A 25,803-nucleotide genomic window follows, 5' to 3' on the forward strand; every position below is an offset into this window, starting at 1 on the left:
GTATGTTTGGAAATTCCATTTGGAGAGGTTCAGTTGCTGTCTGACTCGAGTAATCACATTATGAAGTACGGTTTGTCAGCCTCACCACTATTGACGTTTTGAGCGAGATAATTCTTTGCTGGTGTTGGAGTGGGGTGTGTGGGGGGTATTGTTGTCCCGTTTTTCTCAGCGTAGGATGTTCTCATTATTCCATCGTTCCTGACCTGTTTCCCTAGATGCCAGTAGCACTCCTCCTTGTTCCTATTTGTGACAAGTCACAGTATCTCCAGACAGTGCCAGGTGTTCCCTGGGGGTCACGATTGCTGTTGGTTGAGGACCGCTGTTCAGAAATAATGCCATTTATGAGAAAGAGCTACTTACAACAGCGTGGCTAGTGGAAGGGAAAACTGTAGTTTTAAAATCTGGTTGTTCACATAGGTAATACTGAAATCATTAATAAATAAACTGTGGTATCATTGTGTAGGTTGGGAATAGGTCAGTTTTATTTTTGCAAGTACATGTACTGCCATGTATGAATATATTTGTATGGCTCATGTATGTATATCAATATATATATTAAAGCACATGTGAAAAATGCTTGTTTATTGCTAGAAATGATGTTTTATACCTTTCAGGAATATGAACTTGAAATGTGGTCTGTTGTAAACTGATTCTACTGAACAGTTTTAACTTTTTCTTTATTAATTTTAGCTACTACTCCATGGTTTGAGTCTTACAGAGAGACCTTTCTTCAGTCGATGCCAGCGTCAGATCATGAATTTCTGAATCACTATTTAGCATGTATCCTTTGACTTTTATGTTCTCTTAAAATATTTGGAAGTTACTAATCTCAGAAAGAGTTACATAAACACAAAATTGTTGAGAGGATGTAAAAATTATTTTTTATTGATATGCTTCAGGTTTTCTTGTTGTCCTTGTTAAATAGCATCCTAGTTTCAAGACTGGTAGAGCTAAGTTTTTTGTTTTTTTTTGTTTTTTTTTTTTTTTACAGCCTCTTCTGATCCACTAAGAGCTAGCATTACCAAAGAAAAAAAAACCCATCGCAGTCCCAATCTGAGTAACCTTTAACCTCAGAGATGTTCTGGGAGCTAGAGCTCCATCTAGCTTCCGAACTTTCGATTCCTAGTGAGGCTAGACACTTTCTTGACTACCAATCCAAGTTTGGGACCTAAGCCACAGTACACAGTAACAGTATAGATCACAAGTCCCTTGAAAGTCTATGATCTGATAGATTAGGTTAGTACTTCTAATTCCCAAGGCGTTATGAAATGGTCAAAGAGACCGAAAAGTTTGACCGAGAAAGGAGAGTTCGGTCCACACGCTTTGCCCATTTCTGGTCGGTTCCCGAAGGAGACATTGGGTGCCTCTTGGCATTGGCAGGTCGGTATAACGCCCCGACAGGTTTCTGCCATAAGCCCTATGAGATCACCGTGGAACCACAGAGCAGAGCTCCTTACTTGTTTCACGCAGGGCATGCCATTCATTCACACAAGCACACTGTAGAGTTAGTAAAGCACAGCAGAAAACGTGTTCGCTAAACAAAGAACTAAAGCTCCAAGCATCCTTACCTTGTCCTGAAGGATCCCGGACGAGCCCCCAAGATGAAAGGTTGTTGTTGAATCACGCGAATACACCAGGATTCTTGGCCCCCGGAGGAGAAGAATTCAATCCGAGGCCAGAGACGAGGCTTGATCGCTCAGAGCTTTTGTGTAGTAAAGTTTTATTAAAGTATAAAGGAGATAGAGAAAGCTTCTGACATAGGCATCAGAAGGGGGCAGAAAGAGTACCCCTAGAGCTAAGTTTTGATTAAAAAATAAGAATACTAAGAGCATGCTTAGTTTTTGTCATCCAACTTGCACATTTCATGCTTAATATGTTTTAAGTGATTTTAGAAAGAAAAAATGTAAACTGTCAGTGTTAACTGCTTATGCTGATTGTCTCAAAATTCTCTGGTGGTTCAGACAGTAAAGAATCTGCCTGCAATGCAGGACACCCAGGTTTGATCCCTGGATCAGGAAAATCCTCTGGAAAAGAGAACAGCTATCCACTCCAGTATTCTTGCCTGGAGAATTCCATGGCCAGAGGAGCCTGGCAAGCTGCAGTCTATGGGGTCTCAAAAGAGTGGGACACAACTGAGTGACTAACCCTTTTACTTTCAAAATTAACTGCTTATGCAAAAGCTCAGATTTAGAAACAGCTTTCCTTCCTTTAGTAACATGTTTTATGGCTATTAACCTCCTTTCACAGTTATGACTTTCATTTTTTTTTAACGTGGTTACAGAGAAAAGTTGAGAAGGGACAGAGTATGAAATTGCACTGAAATGGAATGGAGAGGATCAAGACTCAGCAGAAGTTTTCATTATGTTGATAGTTGGACAGTTTTCATATTGTCCGTTTTTATTTTCATGGATTTCCTTATTGTATATATAAGTGATCTAAACAGCTGTCAACAAGATACCTTTAGTACTTAGAACCTTGAATTACTTAGAAATGTCAAAGAAATTATTTTATGCTTTCAGGAAAAGCTGTAAACATCAGATTTTGTTTGTTTTAGCTCATAAAATACCTCCCTAAATTTATTTTTAAAGAATAATATTAATTATTGGACTTCCAAATGGCACAGTGATAAAGAATCCACCTGCCAGTTCAGGAGATGCAAGAGACACAGTTTCGACCTTTGAGTCGGAAAGATTACTCTGGAGAAGGAAATGGCATCCCACTCCAGTATTCTTGCCTGGGAAATCTCATGGACAGAGGAACCTGGTGGGTTGCAAAGAATTGGACACAACTGAGTATGCACACATGCTTGCTGCTGCTGCTAAGTCGCTTCAGTCGTGTCCGACTCTGTGCGACCCCATAGACAGGAGCCCACCAGGCTTCCCTGTCCCTGGGATTCTCCAGGCAAGAACACTGGAGTGGGTTGCCATTTCCTTTTCCAATGCAGGAAAGTGAAAAGTGAAAGTGAAGTCGCTCAGTCGTGTCCGACCCTCAGCGACCCCATGGACTGCAGCCTACCAGGCTCCTCGGTCCATGGGATTTTCCAGGCAAGAGTACTGGAGTGGGGTGCCATTGCCTTCTTTGTACACATGCTTGCAGTTTGTTTCAATAGGATAGTAGTTACTATTAAGTGATAAGTGATAATTACCTTAATGTGGTTTACAAGGTATGTTGGTGGCATCCTCTGGTGAAGCTGAACCTGTGGAACAGTTTTCAAAATTGTCACAAGAACAACATCGAATTCAGCACAATAATGACTATTCCTACCCCAAGTGGTTTATACCAAATACACTTAAATATTATGTACTTTTACATGATGTAAGTGCAGGAGATGAACAGAGGTAAGTTTTATTTTTTTAATTGTAAAATATTTCCTGTCAAATGAGTTAACATTAATTTGGACATGGCTTAAGTTTTTGATATATTTTTCATCTAAGAAAGTAAAAATTAATAAATTAGCTCAATCTTTTATTTGATGTTATATTCAGCAGCTACATCATTTTATTTCATATGCTTATCCAAGCTTTTCCTTCAATGTATGTCTATTAATCTTTGTTCACGAATGCTTGCCATTTTATATCTATAGATCTTAGCTGTATTTCTTACTTTGTATATTATTATTGCTCATTTTTTTCTCTTGTCCCTTTCCCAGTTTTCCTGTAACTTTTCATTTCCTGGTTTATAGGCACTTCTTTTTTCACTCTTCACTCTTAACACTTTATATTTTTAAACTATATTTTTAAACTTGATGTTTTTCACAGTCTCAAAAAAACATCCACACACTTATTTCTTATGTCCCCTTTAATATTCTTTGTTAGTGATTTGCCATAGTCCTTTTATGTTTGGGATAAGAGTATAGCTTATCTTTAAAGATGAGTTCTTGGAAAAAGATAATATTAAAACAGTTTTGCTTTTGTGGCTTTTTCTGGCCAGTGGGGATTGGGGAGAAGATGGGACACCCAATACTTTTTTGTTAAGAGGGAAACTTAAATGTCCAAAAAAGGCTTAAAAATAAATGCATTAAGACTTTTTGTTGCTTTGCAGTTTATTTTGATTTTTGGTTCAAGATATTGATCAAAATTAATCTTTTGTTTCAAACTGTTATTCTCTTATGTCGATGCTGTTTAGAATATGCAGTTAAATAATTGTTTTTTGTCCTTGTTCTGAGCACACGCCATCGTTTTAAAATAAAGTTTTCTTGATAAAACCAGATAATTGTTCTGAGGATTACTAACCTTTATAATTTTTTTTTGACATCATAAATAATCTGTAACCTCTTGGATAAAGTGTATTATATAAATAGGAATAATTTGAACTGGTGTTTATTAGTTTCAGTTGTTTGAATATGGATACCTTCCATATTAAATGGTTATAACGTAGATATTTAAGTGGTAATTAAAGTTATTAGATCAGTGGTTCTTATGCTTAACAGTGTCATTGGTAAAGCAAGTAGATGTTTATTGTACGTGAGTAAATATACACACACATATACTTTGTGTTTATACAAATTTATAACTGTTTTACTTAACCAGCCTTAATTTTACAGTGTGTAGTAGGATTTAATTATTCGTTAGTTTTGTTATTTGTATAGTATTAGTATCTGCATTTGAATGGGCTATATCCACATGTTTTTTGACACCAGATAGCTGATGAGTTTAGGGAGAAAAACTAGGTTAGCTCTATGTACCAAAATTTCATTTCCATTAGAATGTACTATTTGATTCTTAGGCTGACTTATTTGAATTATCTTACCTCTTACCAACTGTCAAGTCTAGTTAACTAAAAGTAAGGAAATCAACTGCTTTTTGTTGCATCTGAGATTAGCTCATGGGTCCAGCCGATAATAAACCAAGCAAAAAAGTTGTATTTTTATATAAGTATTTTGACTGCTTTTCTTGTGTGTGTGTGTGTTTTCTTCTTCTAAACTGTGTTTTCTTTGGAGACTGCTTAGGGAAGGGTAAACTGTAGCAGTAAAAGATGATTTTTTGGGGGGGATGCTATAATTATCTATTTTAGCACTTATATTTTTTGATAAGTATCTGTTATCTAAGGCAGAATTTCACAAAGTTGTATTTCCTGAAGGCTAGTCCACATAGTTGAGTTTCTGATTTATAAGTTTGAAGCCACTCTTTGGAAATTCACTGTACACAGTAGCAATGGAAGACTCAGGGGTGATCTGCTGCAAAGAAACTGGTTGGCTTGATTACTGTAGTTCCCCAAACTAGTTTGACCACTGAAACTTTCTTTTTTAATAACATGAGTATTTTTGCAAAATTTATTCCATAAGACGTACTTTGGTAACTGTACTTTAAGGTGATAACCAAGCTAGCTAAACTTCAGTTAGAATCATGAACTTTGTTTTAATTTTTAAAATTATGCTACTTCTAATGTCTTTTTTGGGAACTATTTTTTTTTCATGGTTTTTGTATTATTTTAATATCTATTATTGCCTAAGATCCTCTCTTCGTTGGCTACAAACTTTTCCATTTTTTATTTTAGAGCTGAGTCAATTTATGAAGAAATGAAACAGAAATATGGAACTCAGGGTTGCTATCTACTTAAAATTAATTCTCGAACATCTAATCGAGCATCAGATGAACAGATACCAGATCCTTGGAGTCAGTATCTCCAGAAAAATAGTATTCAAAACCAGGTATATGTAAAAAACAATAATGAAGCAAACCACAAAAGCTGTATTTCAGTTTTATGGCCAATGGCAGCACTGTAGAATTTGTAGAATTACTAATAGTTACTTTATGGAATCTGGCTAGTTTTGATCCACTAGTATGCGAGCTCTTAATGTTTCAAAAGCTGTTTTTACTCGCAGTAATCCCTTCTGTGTATACCTTTCAGGTATAAATATCAGTGTTAATTGTTTTCTTGAAAGATGAAAGAAAAGTGGAGACTTCCCTGACAGTCCAGTGGTTAAGACTCTGCGCCTCCACTGAGGGGGGAACTAAGATCTCACAAGGCGCATGGTGTGGCAAAAAAAAAAAAGATGAAAAGTGAATTATACATTAAGAATTGAATTAGATTGACTAAACACGTAGATATTAGAATTTTTGGCTTGCACATTAAATTCATTATGAATGCTTACAGTCAATTCTTTATTATCCACATGCTCTGGGGGTTGCCTTCCTTCATTTTCAACATGCTGTTCTTATGGCCACCTTTTGGAGCTCATACTTTTTTAGGTGGGTGGGCTTTTTTCCCTAACTTTCCTTTGATTTCCTTTTCTTTTGAATTTCAAGGAAGTTTTGTTTCTTCCTAATCAATTTTTCTAATGTTGATTTCTAGACTAATGTTAATTGCTGTCTGTTGGCTGGTGTGTGGTGGGTGTAAAGTTTCACGTTCTTTCCAACTTTTAAGATAGAATTTTATGCCACTTGGTACTAGTCGAATGGCAAGTTAAACACTTAGTTCAGAAAATCAAGAGTTGACTATTTTTTGTTTAGAAGGAAGATTTCTAAAGTGAATAGAAAATATATTTATATTTTGTATAACTAAGCTGCATTAAATACTTTATGTGATACTATTTTAAGAAATATGAATTAGAAAGTATGTAGATTTTGATGTTCTAATAGAAATATTGTTTAATAATCTGTTTATATATGAAATTTTAAATCCAATTTTACTCAACTTTAACATTGACATGATTGTTGACCTTCTTTAAGATAATGCTGGGGGAAAATATCTGAGAGAAAAAGAACCAGTTGGAGGTAGAAGAGCTTTAAATAGTGTTTCAGGACCATACTCAGAATAGGAATAGTATTGAAATACTCAGTTTAGAATCTAACCATCTAAGGTTGGGAAAGGGAACATAATAGGTCAGATTGTGCAGTTGGAGAACTTTTAACAGAAGACAGAGCTATAGATATCCTATGGCTTAGAATTCTAGAAGTTCAGGATTGGAGGATAGTTTAATGGTTGTCAGATCCAGTCGTTGTTGTGATGCTCTAATTTCCTTTAAATCTATGAGTGACCTCATCTATTGAAAGTACTCACTGTCTTTTTAGGTGACCTGCTCCATGTTTAAGCAGCTTCAGGATCAAGCTTGTACTCAATCCTATAGGGACCATGTCAGTTTTTCATTAAGATGATTTTCAGAATATAGAACAGAACTCTCATGTCTTTTAATATACCATTTTTTTCAACTCTTTCTTAAATGTTGTTTCTAGTAAATTTCTTATCCTGATCACCTTCCCCTTAAGTTCTAGGTTATATATTTTTCTCAAAGTCTGGCACTCAGAATAATAACCTCATGATATTAGTGGGCTCATGGAGTAGTCTGGACATTTTTTAAGTTGTTTTGGTGGCTGAAACCAATACCCTTTGGACAAGTAAACATTGCATTGGATATTTTCCCAAAACTTCTGTGTATTCAGAATGCACTCCAGGCTATTAATACTGCATCCATGAGCCAGGGGATTCCATACCATCCTTTTTTACCCCTCCAGTAGTCCATCTGTCTTGCCATTATTCCTTACATAGTTGCATATACAGGGATTCATATAGGCATGTGCATATCACATATAAACAGATAAACAGATAGAAGTAACTTGAATTCAGAAGAATTAGGGTAGTGTGCATGTGAAACAATATAAGGATATAGTAGGTGTGGATTTAAGTGATAGAATATGATACATGGAAGTTAAGAATTTGGAGAATTAGACATTTTTTGCTGTAGCAAAAAAACAATGAGGTTTACTATAGTTGATAAATTTGGTGATATCTTAAACATGATTAAGTATAACCGTTAATACTTTTTATATTTTATTTTGATAGGAATCATATGAAGATGGCCCTTGTACTATAACTTCAAATAAGAATTCTGATAGTAACTTGCTTTCATTGGATGGATTAGATAACGAAGTCAAAGGTCTTGATATACTTTCTCTTAAGTTTGTCTTTTGATTGAAAATAGCCCTCTTGTTAAAGCATGCTAATCTTTATATGTAAAAGATGGGGGAAAGTTTCATAGTGAAAAGAGGTAATGGTCAGATTAGCTTTTCCTTTGAAGATTTTTATTGAGTTATTTGAGTTTGATGGTTTTTGATATTTAAAAATTTGCTTTATAAGAGTAATAAGTCAAACTTCATAAAAATTTTTTTGGTACAGAACAAGGGACAGTATGATATGTAGCATTAATTATTCCCCTGTTCACGTAATTTTGAGTTTTATTTTTGTATTTTAAATTATAGTTTGGATAGTGACAGCTTTAAAATTTTTTGTTATAATTTTTCTCATTGGTTAGTTGTGCTATTTAAAAATAATTTTTGTATTTTAACACTGTTTTCTTCATTTATTTACATGAATTAAAAATTTTCTATTTTTAATATTTCTATTTTTTTTACATGAATTTAAAATTTTCTACATGTAATTAACCCAAGTCCTGATTTTAGGGGGAAACTTGAATGCCGTTGTCTTAGACTTCTAAGACATACAGTAAGAGAAAGGGTTCCAATACTGTTTCTTTTCTTAAGCAGTATGGTAGTAATGCTGCAATTTTCTGTTGCTTTCTGAGTAAAAGAAAGATTTGTTTTTCAGTAGATGGCTTACCAAATAACTTTAGAGCTCATCCACTTCAGTTGGACCCCTCCAGTGACTCTTCTAACAGCATTGATGGCCCAGATCATGTAAAATCCACTTCATTACATGAAACAAAGAAAGCAAATGCTGGAATTATTCATGGTGCATGTTTAACCCTTACTGATCATGATAGAATTCGACAGTTTATACAAGAGTTCACATTTCGGGGCCTTTTGCCACATATAGAGAAAACGATTCGGCAATTAAATGATCAGGTAAGATTTAATTATTTGCATTAGTATTTTTTAAAATTTCAGGAAATAGTAAACTTGGGAATATAGTAGTATAAGTTAAAGAGTTTATGTTTTTATTGTAAAAATAGTCCAGTATTAGAATTTATTAACTTATTATCAGTGATGAAATTCTAGTAAATCCTGCTGCTGCTGCTAAGTTGCTTCAGTCGTGTCCGACTCTGTGTGACCCCATAGACGGCAGCCCACCAGGCTCCCCCGTCCCTGGGATTCTTCAGGCAAGAATACTGGAGTGGGTTGCCATTTCCTTCTCCAGTGAATGAAAGTGAAAAGTGAAATTGAAGTCGCTCAGTCGTGTCCGACTCTTAGTGACCCCATGGACTGCGGCCCACCAGGGTCCTCCGTCCATGGGATTTTCCAGGCAAGAGTACTGGAGTGGGGTGCCATTGCCTTCTCCAAGTAAATCCTAGAACAGGCTTATTTATTTTTACTAGGGATTTTGGATAATTTTCTTTAAATCATTGTTACTAAAGTGCACATTTGCTTACTCTTAAAACTTTTTAGTTATTTAGAATTCTTTTTTTCTATGTAAAGAAAACTAAACTCATGTTTGTCAACATTTCATTTGTTTTCTTAGCTAATATCAAGAAAAGGTTTGAGTCGATCTCTATTTTCTGCAACTAAAAAATGGTTTAGTGGCAGTAAAGTTCCAGAAAAGAGTGTTAATGAGCTAAAAAATACATCTGGATTGCTGTGAGTAAAATATTACTGTTTTTAGTTTTCCTGTATTTAACTCTGATTAGTGTTTAATGATGTTCTGCAAAAAATGACTGTATCTCTAGTTTCTTAGTTTCAATTTGGTCAAAACTCCAGTAGAGGTATGGGGAGGGAGGAGGGAGGAGGGTTCAGGATGGGGAACACATGTATACCTGTGGTGGATTCATTTTGATATTTGGCAAAACTAATACAATTATGTAAAGTTTAAAAATTAAATAAAAATTAAAAAAAAAAAAAAACTCCAGTAGATAAGAATAGTGACCATAAAAAAGTTATATTAAATTAAAAAAAAAACTATAAGTAATTTGATATCTAAAAATAAACAAGATCACAGGAAGGTCACATTATTGGGTCTGTTTTCCTTAAAAAGATAAGAGTTGGATTAGGTATTCATTGATAACTCTTCTTTATTAAAGTACTGAGGTCTGGTAATTCTAAGACATAGCATGTATTTAGAAATTTTGTCTAAAATCTGGTTTTAAGGGAAAATAAAATTCATTTTAGATTTTTTTTTGACTGTACATAAAGGTGAATCACCTGGAATTGATCATTTGCTTCCTAATTTGACCATGGAGAAAGTGCTTGCCTTCTGCTGAGAAGTTCTCAATATAAAGATATAAATTATATAGATACAGATGTAACAATCTGTTTCCAAATATCTTTGAGAAATTCTACCTCCTTGGAGGTAGGATTTTTATAAGACAGGATCAGGTTTTCGTATGTTTTGGACAGTTGGGCATCTTTTTGACATTTTGTAATATTTAATGGCTTAGAGGTCATAGCTTCTGAATTCCTCTTTTTATTTTGTATCTGCAGGTATCCACCAGAAGCGCCAGAGCTTCAGATCAGGAAAATGGCTGACCTGTGCTTTTTGGTGCAGCACTATGATTTGGCGTACAGTTGCTATCATACTGCAAAGAAAGATTTTCTTAATGATCAAGCAATGCTTTATGCAGCTGGTGCCTTGGTTGGTATTCTGTAGTACTATAATTTCTTGTTCCTGCTACCATGAATGACTTAGAAATTTTTCTTTATGAAATGGCAAGCAGAATTTTCCCTAGGGATAAAGTTGTACTCAAAGAGCATATAACGCTTTATAGATTTTGAATTAATTGGTGATAACTTGATGGATTTCTGTTAAGTTAGTATCTTCAAACATGGTCATACATGAGGGTTTCTTAGATTTGATTAATACTTTGTATTTAATTTGAATTATAGTTTGTACTGTATTCCCAGTATAAGAACTTCTCTTTTATAGAGGGTTCTTTTTTATGTCTTGAAAAATGTTTTTAAATTGTTCGAAATGTTTTTTTCTGATCTAAGACTGTTTGTTGGTTAAGAACATGTACTTTGGTGTGTGACAAACTTTCATCTTAGGCAAGTTACTGAACATCTCTAAGCCTTAGTTTTCTCATCTGCAGAATGGGAATCCTAAATGTGGTTAGATGAGATACAAAGTTTGTAAAGTGCCTGGCACACTACCTAGGCTGTCAGTAGGCATTGGCAATGTTAGTTTTGTAATTGATATAAAACCTAGGTGTTTCAGAAAGAATTTTCCGTGTTGCCTTATAAACTTCTACTGTATTTCAAAAGTTGTCATAAATATGTTTGTAATGTACTTTCTGTGCTTAGAAAAGAGTAAACTAGCATTGTTACTTTCTACATAGTCTATTTATTTAAATAGCAGGACACATGACTTAAAGGGAAACTAGGATTCATTTCTTTTAGGGTAATTTTTCCCACATAAGGACAGATTGCCCTGCATGTAACAGCTACATACAGAAAAGTTATAAAATTGTTCTTGGTTTTAAATTATTAATGAAAAACATTAAAATTTTCCAATTGGATAAGGTATGCAAGGATTTTTATGTTCTTTTTTTATTAGAACAAAGTGAGTTGCTGGAATATAAAAATAAGAGCTGAAAGAGCATGCCACTAATGGAGAAAAGGGAAAGGGATATTTTCAGAGAACCAGTATTTTTCTCCATCTCATCTCCATTCGATGTTGAACAAAGCGTACCATTGGCCATTTGGTTTAAAAAAAAATGCAGTGTGCTTGTGCACATACACCAGTTACTTTATGTTCAGTTAAAGAATGGGGAAGGGGAAAAGGAAAGAACAGAGAAACTGTACTGTAGTAGTCAGGATGTGGTGGAACCAAATTGCAGCTTTCTAACTGAGAATGTCTTCTTGGTCTGGAGGAACAGAATTCTGGAGTTAAGTAGCAGGTTCCGTTTTTAGTAGAAACCTTTTGTCTGCCACTGGAACACATCAGCTGTATCTTCAGCCTCCATTTCCAACTGTGCAGGTGTGTCTGTTTCATTGATTGGCATCCAGACAGAAGGGAATCTGGTCTGCCTCGTTGACAAAGCCTGTTGTTCACAGTAGGCTTCCATTAGTTTACTACTGTGCCACAGAACCCCCTTCAAATGACTAGGATCATCATTCTCAGTCGTGACTCCTCCCTTGGGCTTTTCATTGGCCATGGCATGTGCAGGAATCTCCTCAGCTGTTGCTTCAAAAAAGAGGTATCAGGTCCACACCAAAGGGGCATATGAGCGAGTGGCAGAAGGAGGCGGCGGCAGTGGTGGCGGAGGCAGAGGGCACAGGTCATGTGCTCCCTTCCCCACTCTGCATGTCTTCTTAAAAACATGTAAGCTATAAACAACAGTGTGAAGAATAAAAATACATAAGAACTCTACTTCATTGATAATTACCATGTAGATAACCTGTTTAATAACTGCCATCTATTTTGCATTTGTTTTAATACTGTATGTATAAAAATAAGATTGTGTTATATAGTAGCCATCATGGTCAACAAAAGAGTCCGAACTGCAGTACTTGGATGCAATCTCAAAAACGATTGTATATATAAAAATAAGATAGTAATTATTGTATATATAAAGATATATATACAGTATTCTATATTAATTATATATAAAGATATATATACAATATTTTATATTGTATATATAAAAATAAGATAGTAATTTTAAAAAGTAAAGCTAAAATAGCAAAAAGTCATCTAACTTTTAAAAATCCTTCAGGAACTGAAAATGTTGATGAATAAAAGTATTTGAAAAAGTATATGAATTGTTCTTGGCTAGACAGCCTCTGGTCTATGATTAACTAACATAAGCTAATAGAAAATCACAAAGACTTAAATATTACTTCATCAATACTTTATAATGTAAGTTCATAATTACAAAATTATGCATAATGTGTCTGCAAATTGAACGTTTGGAAAAATGGCACAAAATTTGTATGATTTTATGGTATGTAAGCTTTTTCATTTCTGTCTACAATCTGACTAATACTGCATTTAAACCATTTAGATGGAGGCAAATTAGTGGCATATTGGGCATATTAGTAGATGCATATGAAGGAAAAATAATTGAACACTGGAAAGTAAAGGCATAGCTACTATAACATATGCACACCTAAAAATCATTGTAGTCTATAATTACCCTAAAAATAATAAGCCTTAGAGAAAAATTGGTCTGGTAGAGTCCTCATAAAAACTATGTATCTTTGTAACTAGAGCATAAGGTGTTGTGTGAGGCAGCTTAGCATGGTGGAGGTTATCCCAAGAAATAAAAAAAGTATGCAAAACCAGTTTGTGAACCCTGGGGTAGGGAAAAGAACTCGTAACCAGTGGAATTGTCGTGAAGGTAAGCAGGGAAAGAACTGCAGCCTGCCTTGAGCAAGAGCTGTGCAAGGCTGGGAGTATACCTCTCTAGAGAGACGCCCCCGGCCCCCCAGTCACACGCACACACACAGAGTAGGCATTCATTTTTTATTTTCTTAAAGCACAGATTACAAAAGCTCCTGCTTGGGCAACAGCTAAGTTCGGAGCTTTTTCCTTTCTTGCTGAAGGTTATAATTCTGTATTTGTTATTTTTGATCCCCTTGTCTAAGCAAAACTATTTTTGAATGAATAAAAATTCTGTTTGTACTGATACCACCTTCCTATATACCATTCGCATAGTAGATAATTGATCACAGACTATACTGCCTGCCTTTTTTGATGAAAATTAAGATACTTAATTATTTTAACTATAAAGTTAAAAGGTACATCACAGAAAACCAAAAAAAAATTTTTGGAGAAATACAGTTTATGTTGTAGTTTAATTTGTCATAACTAGCTGAAGGTTAAGTAGGTCACTCCAGTTCTTGACGAAAGTCTTTGTAAAATGTGTTAACCCGTTACTGTATACTGTAAGAAATGATTTAATGGTTGATTATTGAAGATCATGCAGTTACTTGGGGTGATCATTCTGAATGTTCTCATTGTATCCTTAGAAATTGTTAGCTTGTATGTATATTGATTTGTGATTTCTTGTAGAATTAAATTAGAAAGTGACTTAGAATTCAAAGCCTGTTTTTCTTACAGGATTTTTTCCTTAGTATACTTTTATTGATGTGTGTGTGTGTGTATGTAGTATATATAGTGCATATGTAGCAAATATAATATATTTTTATATAGTGTTATATAATATATATGGGGCTTCCCTGGTGGCTCAGATGGTTAAGAATCTGCCTGCAATGCAGCAGATGTGGGTTCAAGGTTGGGAAGATCCCCTAGAGAAGGGAATGGCTACCCACTCCAGTATTCTTGCCTCAAGAATTCCATGGACAGAGAAGTCTGGTGGGCTACAGTCCATGGGATCTCAAAAAGTCAGGCATGACTGAGTGACTAACATTTCCACTTTCATGCTACATATGTAATGTATTTTAGTTTTTTTGTGTAATATAGAATCCTGTGTGTATTCATTATATTTATTAATTAAAATATAAGCTAGTTAAGAAAACATGATGTTTCAGAGCCGTAGAAAATTTTGTCACATGGAGATCACATATTTTCGTTCAGTTTCTTCAATAAATTTTTGCGTTGGATGCTGAGGATACAGATATTCTGAAATAGGCAGGGTTCATACTATCATGGAACTTAAATAGTCTATCGGGTTTAATCATATCCCAGTTTTTACATAAATTATTTTTGTGTTTTTTCCTCTATTTTAAAAACTGTTGCAGTAAAGTGTTTATTCATCCTAAAAGTAGGTTGGCATTAGCAAATTTCCCTCCGATTTATGGAAGTTTCATTTATTTCTAGTTAAATTTTTATTAAAAGTTGGTCTATATGAGACTACAAGTATGAATGTAATACAGTATTTTACTAAGAATCCAAAACCTTCATTTTTATCTTCATTTCTTTTCTCTTTTTTGGCTTCACAGTGAGGCATGCAGGATCCTAGTTCCCCACTAGGGATGGAACCCGTGCCTCCCTGCATTGGACGGCCAGGGAAGCCCCTTATCTTCATTTTTAAATCCTTTAGCACCATTGTGTATTATTTGAATTATTAACAATGGAATGGGTCTTTGAAGTAAGAAGTCCTAAAAAGCTGACAGATCGGTTTCAGAAATGGTTTTTGTGCCTTCTGATACAGCATATGAACCATAGAGTTTGTAAGAGGTGAAAGGTATATAGTACAAGTTATTATGAGCTCTGTTTTCAAATATTGAAGCCAATAAATTGGAAACAGATGCACTCTGTTTCTCTCTCTCTGGTTCTATCATTGGTCTGTTCTCTAGTCTCTAAGGAATAGGCAGTAACGAGGAGGTGGCAGCAGAAATCTTACTTGATAGTTACAGACCATGACCAAAAGTGTTTACTAGGTCTTCTTGAAAAACTCTCATTTAAATAGTGAATGACAGACTTTGGAATGTGATTGGAGAACTTTAAAACTGAAAGCATATAAACGTAATTATTTCCAAGTCTGCATTAGGCTATCGAATTTATATATATGGCTACATAAAAAAATTCAGTGAACTGCATTCCAGTTTTTAGACTCTGAATGCTAAACTGACGGCAAGAACTTTCTCGTTTTGAAATACTGTGATGTCTTTCCCTCTAGGAAATGGCAGCTGTGTCAGCTTTTCTTCAGCCAGGAGCACCCAGGCCATACCCTGCACATTATATGGATACAGCAATTCAGACATATAGGGATATCTGCAAGTAGGTGACTAGAATATTTATGTTCTATCCCTTTAGAGATAAACTTGACATTTATATTGTAATTAGATATAAGTGGTTCTTTGTTGTTTTATGTTTTAATCTTAAGCTCCCAAATCAAGTTAATATATAGATGAGGTGATCATTTAAAACCAGTGTTTTACTACATTTTCCTTTCCTGGAAAGATGTACAGTTAGGAATTAGTTATATGTAATGTTGAACTTACTTGTTTCATTGAGGGAGATTTGTGTTTTGAGAACATTTTTAACTTTAACTACTGTTAAGCCAGGAATTAGCTAGTTTGAACTTTTCCTTGTTAAATAGGCAAATACAGAGAGGTAGATAATGGTCTCGGGAAGAAAATGAGAAACGTTTTGTACATGTAGTGAGTTCTGTTGAAACTCCACGGAAGTTAGAACTCACCACCTGTAAAGGAGACTATGAAAGTTGGTCCAGAGCAGGTTTTATGGTATGTTTGAGGAATAGACCTTGAAAGAAACGTGGTTGGGATTTGAGAACCATAAAGCCATTTCAGGAATTTTGGTTGGCAGGAACAGTATTTTGGATGTAACATTACTGGAGAAAAGGAAGAGAGCCTGGGCGAGATTAGAGGGTTTTGTGCATATGGAAAGGTGTTTTGAGAGAAATCAGTGTGGGAGAATATTAACTCTCATTTATTACTATTTTTAAGCTGTGGTTAAGATTTATGTTTAATAAATGGGGAGTTACTGAATATTTGAGTAGAGCTTTGACATGGTTATTTTTCAGAAAGATTAATACTAGCCTTTTCTATGTAGAATGGAAAAATTAAAAGATGGGGACACAAAGGTAGCTTTGTCTGCTATAGTGTTGAAGTAGTAGTCATAATAATGTGTTTAGAATACAGCACTAGTAATAAAGATTAACACTGATTTAGCACTCAGCGTTTACCACTGTGCCAAAGTAATTTATATACTCATTTAATCTTTACAACAAACGTATGAAACGGTGGATACTATTATTACTGCATTCTACCCACAAGGAGATTGAAACAAAAGAGTTTAACTTGCTGGAATGGGTGAATTTAACTCAGATGACCATTATGTCTACCACTGTGGGCAATAATCCCTTCGAAGAAGTGGAGTAAATTTCATAGTCAGCAGAAGAGTCTGAAATGCAGTATTTGGATGCAATCTCAAAAACGACAGAATGATCTGTTTGTTTCCAAGGCAAACTGTGCAATATCACGGTAATCCAAGTCTATGCCCCAACCAGTAATGCTGAAGAAGCTGAAGTTGAACGGTTCTGTGAAGATCTACAAGACCTTCTAGAACTAACACCCAAAGAAAGATGTCCTTTTCATTATAGGGGACTGGAATGCAAAAGTAGGAAGTCAAGAAACACCTGGAGTAACAGGCAAATTTGACCTTGGAGTACAGAATGAAGCAGGGCAAAGGCTAATAGAGTTCTGCCAAGTGAACACACTGGTCATAGCAAACACCCTCTTCCAACAACATAAGAGAAGACTCTACACATGGACATCACCAGATGGTCAACACCAAAATCAGATTGATTATGTTCTTTGCAGCCAAAGATGGAGAAGCTTTGGGCAGTCAGCACAAACAAGACCAGGAGCTGACTGTGGCTCAGATCATGAACTCCTTATTGCCAAATTCAGACTTAAATTGAAGAAAGTAGGGAGAACCACTAGGCTATTCAGTTATGACCTAAATAAAATCCCTTATGATTATACAGTGAAAGTGAGAAATAGATTCAAAGGATTAGATCTGATAGAGTGCCTAAGGAACTATGGATGGAGGTTCGTGACATTGTACAGGAGACAGGGATCAAGACCATCTCCAACAAAAAGAAATGCAAAAAAAGCCAAATAGTTGTCTGACGAGGCCTTAAAAACAGCTGTGAAAAGAAGAGAAGCGAAAAGCAAAGGAGAAAAGGAAAGATATACCCACTTGAATGCAGAGTTCCAAAGAATAGCAAGGAGAGATAAGAAAGCCTTCCTAAGTGATCAGTGCAAAGAAATAGAGGAAAACAACAGAATGGGAAAGACTAGAGATCCCTTCAAGAAAATTAGAGATATCAAGGGAATATTTCATGCAAACATGAGCTCAATAAAGGACAGAAATGGTATGCACCTAAGAGAAGCAGGAGATATTAAGAAGAGGTGGCAAGAATACACAGAAGAACTATACAAAAAAGATCTTCATGCCCCAGATAATCACGATAGTATGATCACTCACCTAGATCCAGACATCCTGGAATGTGAAGTCAAGTGCGCCTTAGGAAGAAACACTATGAACAAAGCTAGTGGAGGTGAGATATTCCAGTTGAGTTATTTCAAATCCTAAAAGATGATGCTGTGAAAGTGCTGCACTCAATATGCCAGCAAATTTGGAAAACTCAGCAGTGGCCACAGGACTGGAAAAGGTCACTTTTCATTCCATTCCCAAAGAATGCTCAAACTATCACACAGTTGCACTCATCTCACATGCTAGTAAAGTATTGCTCAAAATTCTCCAGGCTTCAACAGTATGTGGACCATGAACTTCCAGATGTTCGAGCTGGTTTTAGAAAAGGCAGAGGAACCAGAGATCAAATTGCCAACATCCATTGGATTATTGAAATTGCACAAGAGAGTTCCAGAAGAACATCTGCTTTATAGACTATTCCAAAGCTTTTGATTGCGTGAATCACCACAAACTTTGGAAAATTCTTCAAAAGGTGGGAATACCAGACCACCTGATCTGCCTCTTGAGAAATCTGTATGCAGGTCAGGAAGCAGCAGTTAGAACTGGACATGGAACAACAGACTGGTTCCAAATTGGGAAAGGAGTACATCAAGGCTGTATATTGTCACCCTGCTTATTTAACTTATATGCAGAGTACATGATGAGAAACGCTGGGCTGGATGAAGCGCAGGCTGGAATCAAGATTGCCGGGAGAAATATCAATAACTTCAGATATGCAATTGACCCCACCCTTATGGCAGAAAGCAAAGAAGAACTTAAGAGCCTTTTGATGAAAGAGGAGAGTGAAAAAGTTGGCTTAGAGCTCAACATTCAGAAAACGAAGATCATGGCATCTGGTCCCATCACTTCATGGGAAATAGATGGGGAAACAGTGGAAACAATGAGAGTCTTTATTTTGGGGGGCTCCAAAATCACTGCAGATGGTGACTGCAGCCATGAAATTAAAAGACACTTGCTCCTTGGAAGAAAAGTTATGAGCAACCTAGACAGTATATTCAAAAGCAGAGACATTACTTTGCCAACAAAGGTCCGTGGAGTCAAGGCTGTGGTTTTTCCAGTAGTCATGTATGGATGTGGAAAATGCAGTGGAGACCCACTCCAGTACTCTTGCCTGGAAAATCCCATGGAAGGAGGAGCCTGGTAGACTGGAGTCCATGGGGTCGCTAAGAGTCAGACACAACTGAGCGACTTCACTTTCACTTTCATGCATTAGAGAAGGAAAATGGCAACCCACTCCAGAGTTCTTGCCTGGAGAATCCCAGGGACTGGGGAGCCTGGTGGGCTGCCGTCTATGGGGTCGCACAGAGTCGGACATAACTGAAATGACTTAGAAGCAGCAGCAGCATGTATGGATATGAAGAGTTGGACTATAAAGAAAGCTGAGTGCCAAAGAATTGATGTTTTTGAACTGTGGTGTTGGAGAAGACTCTTGAGAGTCCCTTGGACTGCAAGGAGATCCAACCAGTCAATCAATCCTAAAGGAAATCAGTCCTGAATATTCATTGGAAGGACTGATGCTGACGCTGAAACTCCAGTACTTTGGCCACCTGGTGTGAAGAACTGACTCATTTGAAAAGACCCTGATGCTGGGAAAGATTGAAGGTGGGAGGAGAAGGGGACGACAGAGGATGAGATGGTTGGATGGCATCATTGACTCAATGAACATAAGTTTGAATAAGCTCTGGCAGTTGGTGATGGACAGGGAGGCCTGGCATGCTGCAGTCCATGGGGTCACAAAGAGTCAGAGACGACTGAGCAACTGAACTGAAGGGGATGCAGTTGATAAATGGTTGAGCCAGTATCAAACCCTGCCCTTTTTATAATTGTTTGAGAATATATTGGAAGTTTCTAGCAGAAGAAACAGCCTTCTGTCAAAGAGGAACCTTTGAAGAATTCTGAAAAAGAGTTTCAGATGTAGAAGAACTGTGAGAGGGAGGCAGTAAGGAAGCCTGAAGTCCTTTAAAGTCCTTTCTCCACAAAGGGCTAAAGTTCTCATGAAGTCCTGTAAAGTCCTTTCTCTGAGAAGATTTATTCATGAAGCCCAGAGCTTTTGGCGAGATTCATGTGGAATGATGCAAGACAAAAGTGAAAATACCATTGACCCAGATAGCTATATGACAATCTGGTTTTGTCCTCCTGTTCACAACAGATTGTATGCTTTTTCTAAATACAGACTTAACTAAATACACATTTACTATATAATCCTCCTTCTAAGTTACCATGATTGGTAAGGTTTATCATAAATGTAATAGATATTTGGGGATAAATTAGAAACACTACATTAGTTATGCATAGCAATTTTAAGAATCTCCCAGATCTGAGAAATATTAAAATATAAATAAATTTTCTTAAAATACAGTATACTTTAGCAGTGCCCTTAGAATGCCACGTCCCACTTTTTAACTGATGCAGTCCTATTTATCTGGATAAATTTCTTATGAAGCTTTCCCTTCCCTCCTTTATCTCTCATATCATAATAAAAATTAGTTGTACTCTATTCATCATTATCTGTTTTATGTCAGTTTCTGCTTTTAGATAGGGATTTTGTTTTAGAAACGCTTGTATCTGTAGCACTTTCACTGCTTGACACAATGAGTTTAAACTGTTGCTTGAAGAAACAATAAAGTCCTAGACTTGTGGTAGCCTTGTGATTTCATAACTGATCATATGGGGGAATTTGTGAAGACAAAAATAAAACAATTGCGTTAGATTTACAAAGTTTACTAAAGATTCTTTAAGAACTGAGCATTTTGAGCGTGTAGTAGTATATGTAAGTTGTTGTTTAGTTGCTAAGTCATGTCCGACTCTTTGTGACCCCGTGGACTGTAGCCCACCAGGCACCTCTGTCCATGGGATTTCCCGGGAAAGAATACTTGAGTGGGTTGCCATTTCTTTCTCCAGGGGATCTTCCCAGCCCAGGGATCAAACCCATGTCTCCTGTATTGGCGGGTGGATTCTTTACCACTGAGCCACCTGGGGAGCCCAAAACATTCTCAGATAGTCATAAATACCAACCCTCTAAGAAATATCATGGTTTGTAGAAAGTTTATCGCAGATCACTACAGTAATTTTGGAAGCAATGAATTGTATTTTAAAAGTATAACTGTTCAGAATGGCCTTCAAGTTAGTGATCTTTGGTTGTAATTTTAAGGTCAAGTGGTATTTTCATATAAGGATTAGAATGTAAAATGAGAAGAACTTTGCTGCTTCAGTTGACCCTTGATCAAAATGGGTTTGAACTCTGCGGGTCCAACTTATACGTGTATTTTTTCACAAAATATGTACTACAGTACTACACAATCCTAGGTTGGTTGAATCCATGGATATGTAACTTTGGGTACTGAGGGCCAAACGCATATTTTTGACTACACTGGGCGGTCAGCAGCCCCACCCCCTGACTTGTTCTAGGGTCAGCTGTATTTCTGAACAAAAGGATTCCATCTTGAAATTTCTCAGTTTTCATTTATTTTTATTCAAGAATAAATAATCCAATTCTAGATTTTTGATGGTAGAAGTCCATGAGAAAAATCAGCTGATTTAATATTTTCAAAAAGAAGATTTTGGTCAGAAACAGCTAGACAGCAGTAGCTCCTCAATATCTCCAGTAGTACTACCACAAAGAAAATGTCTCATTATTCCTGAAAGTAGTCAGTAAAATGAAATACACATAACCAGAGTTTACAGTAAGGAAAGAAGAGAAATCTGGGTGAAATGTGTACCTTCCTTTATGTCTGAAAGCAGGTTTTGTTTACTAACTGCTGGTTCTGGTTATGTTCTAGCATATATATGATATATGATACAGATTTCTTTCAGAATTGGAAGTTTTTGTTGAACTCATGGTTACTGTGATGTACTACAATATTATTATAGTGCTAATTATATTTTTCTTGACTATTTTTCTTTAGGAATATGGTATTGGCTGAAAGATGTGTATTGCTTAGTGCTGAAATCTTAAAAAGCCAAGGCAAATATTCAGAGGCTGCAGCTCTCCTAATACGGTTGACCAGTGAGGTACTAAAACTGTGTAGTACTTGTTTTAATTAGTATTGCTTCATATTTTTTAAAAAGTATTTTCTTTCTTCTTGAGAAGGGTATGCAGAATGAAATGAAAGGGGGATCTCTTTTTTGGAATTTATAACCTGGCTACTTTAGTAATTTGTAGAATTAATTTTAAATGCAGTGTTTTGTAAACAGGATTTATTTTATTTATACATTTTAAGTCTACATGATTATTAACCACAACCATGCATTGTATGTCTTCTGTGAATTAGGTTTTGCTTATGGATAACAGTATTTAAAGCAACATGCATATACATCATTCCTGATGTAAAAATCAACACTTAAAAATATTTGGGAATTTTTAATTTTGTTTTTATTCATATGAACTTGCTAAATCATCCTAAACATTTTAAAAATTCTATATTATGAATATTTCAGAAGGATGAAAAACCTGCTTATAGCTGCTATTTCAGGTTTCCAACAATATTAAGTTGCATTGACTATAGGCTTGTAAAGAATGGCAGTAATATGATTAAAGACATGTTTTTTTAGATGAGTGCTCAAGAACAGAAAAAACAAACACCTTTGTTTGCCCCTTAAATATTAACTTAACCTAGGGTTTTAACCCTTGGACCATTGTGCCTTTTTACTTTTTTGTCATCTGTTTACAGTTATGATTTTCAGTCTCAAATCTCTGCAGCCCTGGAGCTTTAGATTTGATTGGCCTGGAACTTTAGATTTGAATGACCAACTGTCTTTTAGACTCACCTATTCAAGTGTTTCCAGTGCACCTTTGAGTCTACATATCAATAACTAAACTTAATACTTTGTAGATCATGATCTTAAATTACAGCCAACCAGCTCCTAATTTGCTCAAGGCAGAAACTATTTGAGATGCTCCTATAGTGTTCTATACTGTTAGTGACACAGGATGTTTTAACTTCTTAAATATGTGTTCTTGTTATAACTTCAAATATTTCACTTATCTTTCTCTTTTTAAAATCCCTCCTATTACTACCCTGGTTCATGTCCTTAATGTCCTTCTCCTGGACTTTGTCCCATTTCATCTTTTCTTCACCTCAGTTCAGTGGTTCCGCTCTCAGTCAGATCCTTCAGACAGTACCCAGGTTTCTTCAGTGTATCTGTCCTGCCCTCTTACATGCTGTGAGACCACCATAGCATATACTGAAAATTTATGTTTAAGCTGTTAGCTTCTTGGAGATAGGAAACTGTTGCTTTCAACTTTGTTTTTCCCTAGTGCCTAACACTGGGCTTGACACATAGTATATGATTTACAGATGTTTGTTGAGCTGAACCATTAATTATTCTATAAAGGTTTCTTAGGATACTACTAAGTAGGCTAAGGGATGATATTAAAAATATTTTATAATTGATACTATGTGGACACTGACCAATACGAACAGTTGTCAGACATTAACCTGTTTGGTAGAGCTGAGTGTGTTGAGTGTGTTGATGTTCTGTCTTTTAATAAATAATCTTAACTTAGGTTTGAATATGTTGGCCATGTTTTTCAGCCTAGGAATTATCAGTAACTGTAAAAGGAGTTTATGGTTTAGAAGCTTGGAATAAAATTTCTTTTATTAGAGCAGATTCTTATGTCTCATTGTAACATTATTTTCTTTCACTGTCTTTTCTTTCCAACTCTCTTTTAAACCCTTTTTCAAAGCTGGATGATTTATTTTGTCATAAAATTCTAGAAAATTTATTATTGTCTTTTACTGCTTTGGGGTGAAAGATGGGGGTGAATGTGTGTATTTCCCTGGAAGTTGTGATTTTTAGTGGCCTTTTCTACTGTGCTTTTCAGGTATTTCTTTGAAGTAACTTGAAAGTAGAGACTGCTAGGCATAATGTGTCTAAGATTATTAAATTTTAGCTAATAATTATATTTATTGTACTCTTGTTCACTGGAAAAGCTGTATAAAATGACAAGTGCATTTATCCTGAGGGTTGAGAACTGAGTCACATAGTCTTGACACTCAGGAATTGTTTTTCCTAGTGTTGTGTTAATACCATTATAGCACTTGACAGCTGTGAGGCCTGGATGAAGAGTTGAGCTTTGAGTTTGTTGTTTGCACTGTAAGTTTGTGGGCAAGTGGATCTTATTCTTGGTTCGTGCTCTGGGTTTTTCAGCATGGCAGAGCAAATGCAGCTTAATGATAAAACATGTCACATTTATCAGCATATAGGTAGTATGTCTAAATTTGGTGCTTTAAAGCATGATGCTTTCCCTCTACTTGTGTCTGTGTTTCTGTGTTGTACATTTATTCTGGTCCTGTAATGCTTTTTGTGTGTTACTCCATTTAAATGCAAATAAATCAGCTTATCAGAGGTATGGTAATAGCAGCAGTTTTTTATTAATTTCTCCAGCTTGGGAGGAACTGTTCTGTTCCTGTGGTACGTTGGTCAGCTGTTAGCACCTTTCCTATTAATTTCACAGTTATGCAAAGGAAAAAAATCTTAGTGCCATGCCATCCTTGAGATCTGATTCAGTGAAGTTTGTTGTCCTTATCAGCTGTGTTTTTATGGAAGTTTTTACTGAAGCCTCTACCCCAAATGATTTTATATCTGGTTGTGGGCAAAGTTCACAGACTGGAGTTCTTGCTGAAGTGGCACCATGGGTTTTTTCTTTTCTCAGCTCCTCATAGAGCATGCATGATGGCCTTGTCATAGCATGGTTGTGAATTGCCACTGAAGTAAAATTGTGTACTTCAAACATTCAAAGCCTCTGCTTTTTGGATAAAACTGTCCCTCTGTGACATTCTGCCATTTTTCTTCCATCAACACTGATGGTAGTTAGCATTCTTTTCGGGGCCATTTTTTGGTTTCAAAGCAATGTTTTCCTACTTTAGGTGTCTCTGTAAGACAGGAACTAAGCAAAAAACAAAGCTGCAGTGAGATATAAGTGCAGTGTTTAGCCCTGCAGATCAACTCTCAGCAGCTTTACTGAACGCAGGGGCACATTTTGCTTCAGCTAAGTTAATATATGCTGTGGACTTGCCATGTCTTTCTTGAATTGGTCAATCCAGTTAGAGACTGTTGAGGATTTACTGTCCTGGTTCTCAACTGATGTACAATCTTAATAGAATCATTACACACCACCAAAATTGTCTAGTGTAAATTCCTTATTTTAATCAGAATGTCCAGGATTGCTGCCCACCAAGTTTTGCAGGATAATGAAGCTCTGTAGAGAATTAAGATGTTTTTATGTTCTGTGTGTGCATGTATGTGTGTGTGTATGGATGTGTGTGCATTGCTGGGAATAAACTTGAGAAATTTATTGGAGTTAAACTGACTGCATTGAGAAACCTAAATTCCAAAATAGAATTAGAGGGTATCTGCCTGTTCTAGATATTAATGATAAAGTAATAGAATAGAATGAGAATTTAAATGCTACATATGATTGGCTGTCATTGTGTCATATTAGTGGGAAATGTTAGATTAATCACTGAATGGTATTGTGACACCTGATTAACTGATTCCTATCTTACTCATTGCATAATATAATTATAGCTTGATTAAGCTAAAATATGAAAAAAACAAAACAACCTCAAAGAAAATACGGAGCTTCCCAGGTGGTGCAATGGTAAAGAATCTGCCTGCCACTGTAGGAAATGCAAGAGACATGGGTTTGGTCCCTGGGTCAGGAGGATCCCTGGAGTAGAAAAAAGCAACCATTCTTTGCTTGGAAAATTCCATGAACAGTGGAGCCTGGTGGGCTGCAGTCCATAGGGTCACAAAGAGTCGGACATGACTGAGTGACTGAACATCCACGTGCACACACACAGAAGAAAATATGGAAGAGCATTTTTTTTAAATTTAGGAATGATAACATTCTTTCTTAGTTTGCAGTATTTTGAAGCCATGAAACTGAAAATAGTATGTTTGACTACTAAAGAATAAACTCTTTTATAGCAAAATTGGGAAATACTATTTGCAAATGTATGACAAAGGCTTAATATTGATTAAGTG

General features: G+C 35.8%; 1 protein-coding gene and 1 pseudogene across 4 annotated transcripts in view; one reads left to right on the forward strand and one right to left on the reverse strand.

Moving 5' to 3' along the window:
- Window positions 1-25,803, forward strand: part of TRAPPC8 (trafficking protein particle complex subunit 8) — an 83,451-nt gene that overhangs the window by 15,898 nt on the left and 41,750 nt on the right. Inside the window, exons 3-11 of one of the 4 annotated variants that reach the window (XM_019986715.2) lie at window positions 691-780; window positions 3,164-3,338; window positions 5,497-5,650; window positions 7,783-7,876; window positions 8,545-8,801; window positions 9,415-9,530; window positions 10,371-10,521; window positions 15,470-15,570; window positions 21,720-21,825. In XM_019986715.2, the coding sequence (XP_019842274.2) occupies window positions 691-780; window positions 3,164-3,338; window positions 5,497-5,650; window positions 7,783-7,876; window positions 8,545-8,801; window positions 9,415-9,530; window positions 10,371-10,521; window positions 15,470-15,570; window positions 21,720-21,825 (1,244 nt within the window). Of the gene's footprint in view, window positions 1-690; window positions 781-3,163; window positions 3,339-5,496; window positions 5,651-7,782; window positions 7,877-8,544; window positions 8,802-9,414; window positions 9,531-10,370; window positions 10,522-15,469; window positions 15,571-21,719; window positions 21,826-25,803 lie in introns of those variants that run through there. The other 3 variants (XM_019986716.2, XM_019986717.2, XM_070778770.1) reach the window with 3 other exon arrangements.
- Window positions 11,660-12,040, reverse strand: LOC139179409 (small ubiquitin-related modifier 2 pseudogene; annotated as a pseudogene).

The sequence above is a fragment of the Bos indicus genome, chromosome 24 (genome assembly GCF_029378745.1).
Source record: "Bos indicus isolate NIAB-ARS_2022 breed Sahiwal x Tharparkar chromosome 24, NIAB-ARS_B.indTharparkar_mat_pri_1.0, whole genome shotgun sequence".
Lineage (NCBI taxonomy): Eukaryota > Metazoa > Chordata > Mammalia > Artiodactyla > Bovidae > Bos > Bos indicus.